This window comes from Plasmodium sp. gorilla clade G2 (assembly GCF_900097015.1).
Source record: "Plasmodium sp. gorilla clade G2 genome assembly, chromosome: 5".
Classification (NCBI taxonomy): domain Eukaryota; phylum Apicomplexa; class Aconoidasida; order Haemosporida; family Plasmodiidae; genus Plasmodium; species Plasmodium adleri (nom. inval.).
In genome coordinates this window covers 67,421-80,000 of record NC_041697.1, presented here as the reverse complement: position 1 = coordinate 80,000, position 12,580 = coordinate 67,421, and the positions used below count along the sequence as shown (strand labels likewise).

Genomic DNA, 12,580 nt, shown 5'->3' with positions numbered 1-12,580 from the left:
TTTTCTTTATCTATTGTTGAAACATTAAATATAAAATATTTTTTTCAGTATAAATATACTTTTGCTTCTTTCTTAAGTTATTATCAATATTTGGATATTGCGGTTTCAAATGACTCAAGCTTGGATGAAAAAACTAAAGTATCCATGTTGTTGGAAAGAAACTTTGAAAAGGATTCATATAAGGTTAAAATATAGATATATAAATAAATAAATATATATAAATATATATATATATATATATATATATATATATATATGTATATATATATTCATTTATTTAACTTTTTAGGTTGGCCATACCATGGTATTTTTAAAAAAGGAAGCGGTTCATAAAATTCGGGATATCATAAATGCCAACTTGAAATGTTATAGAAATTTATGTTGTATAACTAGTGCACTTATCACTAAAATAAAGAAAAAGAGAATGGTCGAAGAAAACATAAAAAATTTACAACTAGCTCAAGCATATTTTAGGAAATATAAATATATTACGGAACACCAATAAAAAAAGGGGAAAATAATAAAAAAAAGGAAGGACCAGAAAGTTGTATACTCTGGCGAATTTATTCTTTTAAAAGGGTAGAAATATATATATATATAAAGATATATATATATATATATATATATATATATATATATTTATTTGTTTTTTTTTTTTTTGTTGTGGATATATTTATATTATTATATGATTTATATATACGACACATAATTATATACATATAAATATTATCCATTTAAAGTTCCCATTTTTTTTTTCTTTTTTTTTTTGTAAAAATAATTCAAAAGATGTATAATAATATTTGAGAAATTATTAATATGATAAAATATATATATTTATATAAATATATATTTTTTCCAAATATATATAATAAATTATATAATATTTTTGTGAAGAAGAAAAAAAAAAAAAAAAAAATTAAACACTATATGCATAAATCCCCTCCTCATTTTTATTAATTCATATAAATATATAATATGACGAAAAAAAATTTTAAAGAATAAAAAAATATTTTGAAGGTTGTGAAATTTGTTATATGCATGTAAAATATTGTGACGACTATAAAAAGAAGAAAAAAAAAAAAAAAAAAAAAAAAAGAAGAGTATTTGTTTTAGTAAAATTATTAAAAGTTGTTGTTATATATATATATGTATATGTGAATTTTTTATTTTATTTTATTTTTATTTTTTTGTAAATTAAAATAAAATATTTTCTTGGTTCGTTATTTGGAAAATTGAATTAACTATAAATCTTTGATTATATGTAATCTATATTTCGAAAAAGGATTAAAATGAAAAATGATTAGGACGACATAAAAAATAAAATATATGTATAGTAATAATATATATATATATATATATTTGTATGTTAAAAAAGGATGGATTACATATATATGGAAATTGTAGTTATTTAATATTTTCATTGTAACCTTTGAACAATATAATATTTAGCGTTGTTCAGGATAAATTAAAAGAGTTCACAAATATTATACATAAATATATATAAATATATATATATATATATATATATATATATATATGTGGATTTATTTGAATAGTATAAAGGAAAACATAAAAAGAAAATAATAGAATAATAAAATATTCAAGTTATATATATTTTATATTATATTATATTATTATTTTTTGTTAAAATGTTACAATATTTTGTGAATAAACTTTTTGGTGATTTACCATCTAGTTTTAATTATATGATAGGTAAAAAGATAGAGTATGATATAAAGATTGGTTATTATGAAATGTATGAAGGGCATGATAAGAATTGTGAAGATGTTTGTGTATTTATATATGAGAAGAATAATAAAGAAACAACTTATGTGAAAAGATATATAAAGAATCATTTGTCATATTCTAAAAAATTAATTCATCCTAATATTTTAAAAGTATTGGATACATATGAAAATGAGAAAAGGATATATATAGTAACAGAGAAATGTGTACCATTGATATATGAAAAAATAAAGAGTGATCCTATATGGGGTTTATATGAAATAATGAGATCTATTCATTTTATTAATTCTTGTAATTATATCCACGGTTTGATTAATCCTTTATCAATATTTGTAAATTCCAAAGGTAGATGGAAATTAAGTAATTTCGATTGTATTCATGAGAAGAATATGAGTATATCTAATATATATAATGATATAAAAGATCATATATTTTGTAGTTATGGATATAAAATAAATATACCAAATAATATACATTCAACCTATATTGATTGTAATGGTTTGATATTATTAATGATATGGTCCTATAAGAAATATATTTGTTCTACAGGTAATGAAAATAATGAAATATTATATAGAGTTGGAAATAATATAGATAATAATACTTATAGTATGACGAATTATTTATGTAGTGATCCTCATAGTAGTATGACATTTCTTATTTTTAATGTGAATTATGAGAAAGACAAAATGGATTATATACCACATAACTTACATAAAGTATATAATATGTTGAATACATATAATTGTAGTGAAATAAATTTGAATAATATATTAAATGATGAAAATTTAAAAAATAATAATTATATTGTTAGAACCATGTTATTTTTAACAGAAATACATATGAGAAGTAAAATCGAGAAAAGCATATTTTTAGATAATTTATTTGAATATATTGATAATATATCTTTAGATGTAAAAGTTCAAATGATATTACCAGAATTATGTAAGAATATAGATATATTTGAGAATTATATAAAATGTTTAAAAATTATATTACATATTTCAAAAGATATATCAAGTGAAGAATTTGAGAAAATGGTATATGGATCTATATTTTTAAAATGTTTTCATTTAACTGATAGAACAGTAAGATATTTATTGTTAGAATATTTTCCATTTATAGAAAAGCATCTAAATCATAATCATATGAATGAAATATATAAACCATATATATATGGATTCATGGATAATAATATGTCTATTAAAAATGAAACTATAAAAAATTTTATATATCTTTTTCCAAAATTAAAAACAAATATAAGATCAGCTGCTCTTAATGTACTCTTAGAAAATTTAAAAGAAAATGATAGTTGCATTAAAACTAACAGTATTATATGTATAGCTAAAATTTCAAAACATATAATAACAGATAAACAAAATATATTAGAAAATGTATTCCAAGTTGGTATACATGATATGTCTATACAAACAAAAGTAGCAACATTACATTCAATTAAATATACATATGATCAATTTTGTATGAACAAATTTGTATCGAATATATTACCAATGGTCACTAGAAGTATGATAGATGATAATATGCAAATAAGATCCTGTGCGTTTGACGTTTTGGAATCACTTATGGTTGATTTGAAAAAAGAATTATTACTAGAAGAAAAAGAACACAAAGATAATCAGATGTATGATCCTCAAAAGTCTTATAATTTTATAGATAAGATAAAGTGTATTATTACAAAGAATAAAGGTGACATCCAAGAAGATACAAAAGAAATGACAATATCAGGAGGTGAATTACAAACAGATACTGACTTTAACGAAAGAAATGAATTTAATACAGATAGAAATAATTTTATGGAATCTATACATATGAATGGAGACGATTCAACATGTCCTGAGAAGACAAACACATTTGATAATAATAGAAAAGATATTCTTGATTATAGTCAATATGATAATATTAATAATGATCAATTTTTTGTTGATACATGGAATCCTAACAATATAGATTATAATCTTTCTGTGCCTAGGAAAAATATAAAAGAGAATAAGTCTCCTCAATTTATATCTGATACAATTTTATTTAATAATAAGAATATACAAAATAGTGTTTCTTTTAAAGAGCAACTAAAAGAGGAAAGACAAGTTTCTTTGCAAAATAATAAAAATAATATGGATATGTACAATATGAATAATATGAATAATATGAATAATGTGAATAATATGTATGCTGATGTGAGCAATATAAATCATAAGGATAGTTTTCATGATGAGAACAAAAGTTATAATTCTTTTAAAAGTACTGGAGAAACACGAATGATAGATAAAAGGTTTAAAAATAAAATCCACATGGATATTGATAATTTTTTTGATGAATTTGATTTAAGTAAAGAGAACAATACTCCAAAAATAAAATTGAGTTCTCTTCAATAGGACAGGGAATTATGTTATTTTTTTTTTTTTTTTTTTTTATGTAAATTAAGATAAGGTAATGATAGATCAATATTAATATATGTATATTTTATTAAAAGGAAAATTTTTTTTGTTACACACATAAATATATATATATATATATATTTATTTATTTTACTTCTTTTATTCCATATCAGTTTTGCTATTTATAATTTTATTTTTTTATGTGATATATATATATTATTTTTTGGAAAGGAAAGACCTAAATGTCGTTCCTTCTATTATACTCATAATGATTTAATTTTTTTTATTTAATACTTTAATAAAAATTAGGCCTTTAAAACATGTCTAATATAAATTGGAATGAATACTATTAGTAATTATATAAAATCTTTAATTTTTTTATTTTCTTCAAAGGATATTATTCAACCTTAACACGGACAAAAATTGGGTATAAATATATCGATATATTAATATATATACATATATATATAATTTATACGTACGAAAAATTGAAAAGTCCAATTAGAAACGCATGTTCGTACAATATTAAACTTTTATAATTCTATTTTTTAAAATGCAAAAAAAAAAAAAAAAAAAAAAAAAAAATATAACGTGTACACACATGTATTTATATAAATAAAATATGTTGATAAAAACATTTAAATTCTTTGGAATACATAAAATTTCTGGAAAAATATAAGAATTTGAAAGGTCTAATGATATGAATAAATATAAGTATATATATAAACATATATAATACATATATGTATATATAGTTGTTTTAATTTATACTATTTATTTTATTTTTTTTTCTAATTCCTTTAAATAATATATAATAATATGTAATCATATTTAATTTTCCTTCTTTTTGTTATTATGTTTATTTTGAATTTAAGGAAAAGGTACATTATGTGATTCACTTCATAATGAACTTGTTAAAAAAAAAAAAAAAAGAATAAATAAATAAATATATATATATAAAACACATATAAAGGTATATGTATATATACATATATATACATGTGGCCTTTCTTTATATATATATATATATATATATATATATATATATATACATATATATTTATATATATATATTTATATATTTATATATTTATGTACGTTAATGTTTCTATTTTTCTTCATTTCTCTTTATTTTTCATTATTTTTTCTTTTCTTTTCTTTTCATTTCTTTATTTTTTTTTTTTTTTTTTTTTTTTTTTTTTTTTTTTTTTTTTTTTTTTTTTTTTTAATTAAATAAGCAATCTTTATATGGTGTAAAAATTTGTACGTTCTTCACATAATATATATAGGTAAAGGATTAATCATTTATATATTTATTTAAGATCAGCAACATCTTGTGCGCTTTCAATAACAGATGTTAGTACATTAACTCCTTCAATTTTTTTTAATATGGCTTGTTTGCTAGAGGCATAGGTCATTCTGTCTCTTGAGTTGGATGATTCTCTTGCATACATGAAGAAGTGGATTTTGCTTACTGTAAAAGGAATAAAATGAATAAAATGAATAAATATATAAATAAATAAATAAATAAATAAATACACACATACATACACACATATATATATATATATATATATTTTTTTTTATTTGTGTGCTTATGCATATAATATATAATCCACTTATTTAAATTTCGTACCTGCATCGAACACAACATATGCACATTGAATTTCATTATTTTTATCTATTGATTGTACTAATTCTGTTAAGGTTGTTGAAGCACCTTTTGAATGAATAATTATTTCACAATTTTGTATGACAAAAATAATCCATCCACATGTCTTCCTAATCTTCATGTTATTAAATTCGGTTACACACTTATCATTTACTCGAATACCACTTATCATTTTTGATACAAATGGATATATATGTTAAAAAAAAAAATAATAATAAAATAAATGAATAAATAAATAAAAAATAAATATAATTAAATAAAAATTAATATTTTTAAATATATATATATATATGTATATATATTTGGGGAGAGGAATAGGTTTGTTAAAAATAAAAAAAAAAAAAAAAAAAATTTTAAAACTTGGATTAATTTGGTAATATAAATAAACTTGTTTTTATAATATATCTGTTCTTTATTCGAATTTTTTTATTTCCTTTTATATTCTATTAAAAAAAAAAAAAAAAAAAAAAAAAATTAAAAATGATATATATTATATATATACACATATATATAATATATATATTATATATATTAATTATATATATAATTAATTAAAATAAAAAAAAAAAAATATATACATATAATATATATATGCATATATACAATATGAACATATATCGCATAATATTTATTTATTTACTCCAGTAATATTTTTATGTAAAATTTTAATGTATTTATACAAGTATATTAATATTTATATTTATATTTATATTTATTTTAATATATATTTAATATATACAAATATATTATGTTCACATAATATATATATATATTTATATACATTGTGGTGTGTACCTTTTTGGGCAAAAGAATTTTTTTTTTTTTTTTTTTAAACAAGAAGCAATCAAAATTTTACGAATTTTTAAATTATTATAAATATATAAGAAAAATATTTATAAAAAAAAAAATATAAAATTTTTTATAAATGAAACAAATTTTATTTTAATATAAGAATAAAACTAAAAATATTTATATAATACATATATTATATTATATATATATATGTGAGCAAAAATTAAAAATACAATTCAAAAGAAAAAATATATATATAATATATATATATATAATATTATATCTTATAAATTTGAAATGTTAATATATATATATATATATATATACTTAAGGTTATATTTATATATATATATATTTATTTATAAAAGAAAAATAAAGTTTCAATGAAAAAAATAAATAAATTTTATGTTTATGTGGTGCATGTGTTGAAGAAAATAGTTATATATGATTTATTCGAAGTTTATAAAAATGTGTAAGTTTCTATTATATCAAATATATACATAATATGTTTTAAAAAAAAAAAAAAAAAAAAAGCCAGATCTATATTATAAAATGGTGTTTAACCAATATGTAGTTATTTTTTATCTTATTTGAAGAAAAGAAAAGTTTAAATTATTATATGTATATATTTGTTTTTTTATTTTATTAAAATTTTTTTTTTTTTTTTTTTTTTTGTGCACATATTATATATATATACATATAAATGAATGAAGAATTAAAATTTCTTAATTCTAAAAAGGTTGTGCAAAAAAAAAAAAAAAAAAAAAAAAAAAAAAAATAATATTATATATATATAAATATATAATTTGGTTAACCTTTTTAAATTTTTTATAGTAAAAAAAATAAAAAAGGAAAAAAGAAAGGAAAGGTATAATTATAAATAAATAAATATATATATATATATATATATATATATAATATATGGTGTAGTTGACTGTTTTTATTTTGTTCTAAATATTTATAATTAAAAAGAGCTAAGAGGCATTTATTAAATCATTAAGAATTTTTTTATTTTTATATATAACTACTTTATTTATTTATTTATTTATTTATTTATTTATTTATTTATTTATTTATTTATTTATTTATTTATTTATTTTATTATTATTTTTTTTTTTCTTAACGTTCTAACAACGGGGTTTGTATGGATTTAAGATATATTAAGAAAAAAGAAACAACAAAAAAAAAAAAAAAAAAAAAAGACTAGTATATATATATATATAGATAGATATATTTTAAGCCAAATAATATCATCTAATGAATTATATTTAAAGTGTAAATGTTTTGATTTGAAAAATAAATTCTACATGACTATTATTATTATTATTGGTTTATTTATTTATTTTTTCATATATTTATAAATTTTTTAAATTATCATTTATTTTATTTTTATAATTTTTTCTTTTTCTTATACACACATAATGTGGATGAAAAAAATAATGTTTGGCGTTCATTATTATAAAATCAAAAAAAATAAAATAAAAACTTAACACTTTTATAATATATATTTATATATTATTAATTATAGCACGTGTGTTCTTTTAAAAAAATAGACAAATGGTTTATATAAAGAAAGATTCATGGTAAAATAATTTTTTTTATAAACAGAGGGGTACAGAAAAAAAAAAATAATATATATTATAAATATATATAATAAAATGATATATATATGTATATATATATGTATTTTTTTTGGTGTCACTTTTTAAGTATATAAAATGTTAATAAAGTGGTATATTAAAAAATATATTTCGTAAGGATAATAATAATTACATGAAGAAAATATATTAAGCGATATGTAATATATACATTATATATATTATATTTATATATGTGTGAATTATTAAAAGACTTTATTTTGGTGATAGTAGTTTTTTTATTATGATATAATGGAAGGAGAAAAAAATTAAAATAAATAGACTTGTAAATTTATTCAAGAACCAATTTAAGAGAATCAAGATAAACTTGATAAAACATTTTTTTAAATATTATTAAAATGATTTTTATTTTATATATTTTTTTAAATGAATTTTCTATACACAATTTGAATTTATAAAGTATGATTGTTAGGTACAAGTAAATATCCTTTGTCCTTTTCCTTATATTAAAGCTCAAAAAAAAGAAAAAAAAAAGAAAAAATTAAAAAGTATTTATTTATGGGTATATAAATATATGTGATATTTTTTCCTTTTAGCATAATTAAGGAATTTATATGGAATAATTATATCATATATAATTTTTATATCAAATATATTATACATTAAAAGGAATATATATATTATAAATATATATTTTATATAAAATTATCGTTAACAAAAAGATATATATATTTACAATTTGTAATAACGAAAATATAATATTCTATTACTATTGATATGTTATATATATATAATACATATGTTTTTTTTTTATTTGTTTTAAAATATAATATAATTATTATGTCATTTTAAATATTTTAAATTCTATTAAAGACCCTCATTTCTTCTTTAAAAAAAAAAAAAAAAAAAAAAAAAAAATTATATACATATATATATATATATATATATATATATTATATAATATAATATAATATTATAAAAAAGGCTCGTGTTTTTTTTATTGTATTGTATTTAATTTTATTATTTCTTTTTTTTTTTTTTTTTTTTTTTTTCTCATTATAATATGTTATTTAAGAAAATAAAGAAGTAATAAAATTATTATATAATCAAAAAATTTACGATTTCCTCTTCAGGAGTTCATATTATATAAAATAATATAAATATATATATATATAAATATTTTTTCATTTTATAATTTTGAAATATTATATATATCATAGTATAAAAAAAAGGTATTCAACTCAATATACATATATTTCCATATTATTGCAAGTAATATATAATATAAATAAAATATTTTGTTGAAATTATTTTTATTTAATAATATATATTTATATATATTATATATATATAATATATATAATATAATAATATTATATATATATTATATATGTAATATCCATTTTAGTTTTTTATATATTAAATTTGTCATGAACAAAAAAAAAAAAAAAAAAAAAAAATTAAAAAAAAAATTAAGCCAATAATTATGAAGAATAAAATAGTATAAAAAGTTTATGGAAAAATGTCATTTTAAAATAGATGAAAAGTTTAATTGCATTATATAAGAATATTAAAAATACTTGAATAAAATATAAATATATAAACAAAGGAATATATTAAAATAAAGATTTATATATATATATATATAATTAAGTAAGATATATATTAAAAATGTACATATGAAGAAATATTTACACGTGAAAAACATACTTTATATATTAAATGTACAAAATAAATTAATATAAAATTAACAATATATATATATATATTATTATAATAAACCTATTATATTATATCATAACATTTCTTACCGTTAAAAAGCCATTCATTTTTAATAGATCTCTTTTTTTTTTTTTTTTTTTTTTTTTTTTTTTTTTTATCAATTCTTCTTATTTTTATTTTTGAATTGTAAACTATTATATGTACATATATTATTAAACTGTTTATATAAATGGTTACAAAGGAAGAGTGCTTGAATGGAAGAAAGTATTTTATGTTAACTAATAAATTGTTATATATTGTATCATATACATATTATTTATATATTGTAGAAATTTGTAGTCTCTTAGTATAATCTGATTATATATATATTTGTAGCATGTACATATTATATAATTAATATAATATATATTTTATATATCGCTAGTATATGTATTTTTTTTTTTTATAGTAAGATATAATAATTACCACCACCATACATATATAATACATATATGTAGAATTAAAAGTTCAATTTTTTTTTAAATATATAAACATATATATATATATATATATATAATAGTATAAAGGTTTGGAACACATTAATAGTATTTAATGTAAAGTTGTCAACCAAAATATAAATATATATATTTATATGTGTGCAATATATATATATATATTTTGCATATATAGTATATCCAAAAAAAAAAAAAAAAATATGAACAAGTCAGGAAAAATAATATAAATAGAATATAAATATAAATAAATAAATAAATAAATATATATATATATATATATACATACTTGTATTCATTTATTTATTTATATATTAAAGAAAGAAAAAAAAATGGGGCCTTATATAAATCAGAAGAATCAACCCATGTCCTTATTGATAAGAAAATTAAAATTTGATACATCACCATCAATTGTAAGAGAAAAGTTTAAAAGATTTGGAGCGATTAAAGATGTATATTTACCAATAGATTATTATACAAAAGAACCTCGAGGTTTTGGATTTGTCGAATTTTATGATGCAAAGGATGCTGAACAAGCATTAAAAGAAATGAATGGTTCAGACATTGATGGGAGTAGAATAGAAGTTTTTGTAGCACAAAAAGGAAGATCAGATCCAAGACATATGAGATATAAAGAAAAAGGAGGATATGCATATAGAAAAAATCCAGATAATAAAATAAGAAGAAGATATATATCTAAATCAAATTCAAGATATGGATCCCATTCAAGAGATAAAATAAGAAGACGCGAAAGATCAAAAGAAAGATTTAGATATAGAAATAGTTATGATAGAAAAATGAGTAGTTATAGAGATAGAAAAAGTTATCACATGAAAAGTTATGACAGATATCGTGATAAAAATCATGATAGAAGTTTAAGTAGAAGATCAAGAGAATATCGTAATAATACATCAAGATATAGAGATAAAAGAAGATATGATAAATCTTATAGAAGTACTAGTCGAAGAACTAGTAGATATGACAAAAGAAATGAAAATTATAAATCTAAATATAATAATAGTAACGATGATTATAGTGATGAAACCAGAAACTCAAGTAAACATTCTAGAAAAGAACAAGTGTCTAGATCTATTTCTTTTAATTCAGAAAAAGATGATACCAAAAAGAAAAATGATAATACAAGTGAAAGAGATAATTCAAATGAATGGAAAGGAAGTGAACAAAGAAAAGAGGAAGATGACGAGGAAGTAGAAAAGGAGAAAGAAAATGAAGAAGAGGAAGAAGAAATTTATGATTAAAATGGAGAACATAATTATAATTAATCACAAAAAATATAAACAAATAATATAAATTAAAATATAATAAAATAAAACACAGTCATACATAAATATATATATATATATATATTGTATGTTCCATATTATTTTTTTTCATAATTATTTATATTATATATTTATATGTCTTATATATTATATCATTTTATTTTAATTTTTCATTTTCTCAAACCCTTTGGGTTTTATTTGGATTACTGATAATTAATAAAATTTTTAATATATATCACTTATAACATATATATATTTATATATATGTTTTTATTTATATATTATTGTATATTCTACTTACAACATTTTATGTATAGAAAGAGGAATATTTTTTTTTTTTTTTTTTTTTTTTTTTTTAATTAGAAAAATATATCGCATAAGTTATATTTTTTATCAATTTAATAAACGAAGGAAAGAGTAAAAAAAAAAAAAAAAAACAAAAATAAAAAATATTAAGTGATATGTGAAATGTGAAGAGAGAAATGTATTAAAATAAGATATAAACACAAGTAGAAGACTCTATATATATAAGTACAAGTTATATATATATATATATATATATATATATATATATTATATGTTAACATATGTAATAGTGTTTGTAATAATATCAAGACAAATTGTTGACGAAAAAAAAAATATTAAATAATATTTATGAAATGAATTTTCAAAACGGTAATATAAAGTAAACATTTCAAGATTTTTTTTTTTTTTTTTTCTCATTTTTTTTTATGAAAACTATTATAGAAAAAAAAAATATATAGAATGAATAGACAGGGAATATATATATTATAGAAATATGTTGTTATGAATGAGAACATTTTTATTTATGAGATACAAATTTTGAAATCATATAGTTTTTAGGATTTTTACAATATTT

The 12,580-nt window shown here is 17.2% G+C and overlaps 4 protein-coding genes across 4 annotated transcripts in view; 3 read left to right on the top strand and 1 right to left on the bottom strand.

The window, feature by feature from the left end:
- The window catches only part of PADL01_0502500 (myosin B), a gene marked incomplete at both ends in the record, with an annotated part of 3,241 nt that extends 2,736 nt beyond the window's left edge, over positions 1-505 (top strand). The window contains 2 exons of the mRNA XM_028685379.1: positions 1-183; positions 290-505. The exon at positions 1-183 is cut by the window's left edge and continues 216 nt beyond it. Coding sequence (XP_028536884.1) covers positions 1-183; positions 290-505 — 399 coding nt within the window. The remainder of the gene's footprint in view (positions 184-289) is intronic.
- A 1,144-nt stretch (positions 506-1,649) lies between these two features.
- PADL01_0502400 (protein kinase, putative) lies at positions 1,650-4,139 on the top strand (the record flags this gene model as incomplete). The annotated part of the gene is made up of 1 exon (XM_028685378.1): positions 1,650-4,139. One exon carries the CDS (start codon positions 1,650-1,652, stop codon positions 4,137-4,139), a length of 2,490 nt encoding a protein of 829 aa, XP_028536883.1.
- Positions 4,140-5,455: 1,316 nt separating this feature from the next.
- PADL01_0502300 (actin-depolymerizing factor 1) lies at positions 5,456-5,986 on the bottom strand (the record flags this gene model as incomplete). The annotated part of the gene is made up of 2 exons (XM_028685377.1): positions 5,456-5,616; positions 5,779-5,986. The coding sequence occupies 2 exons, from the start codon at positions 5,984-5,986 to the stop codon at positions 5,456-5,458; spliced, it is 369 nt and encodes a 122-aa protein (XP_028536882.1).
- A 4,763-nt stretch (positions 5,987-10,749) lies between these two features.
- PADL01_0502200 (serine/arginine-rich splicing factor 12) lies at positions 10,750-11,676 on the top strand (the record flags this gene model as incomplete). Its single annotated transcript, XM_028685376.1, has 1 exon — positions 10,750-11,676. The coding sequence occupies one exon, from the start codon at positions 10,750-10,752 to the stop codon at positions 11,674-11,676; it is 927 nt and encodes a 308-aa protein (XP_028536881.1).
- Positions 11,677-12,580: the final 904 nt, after the last annotated feature.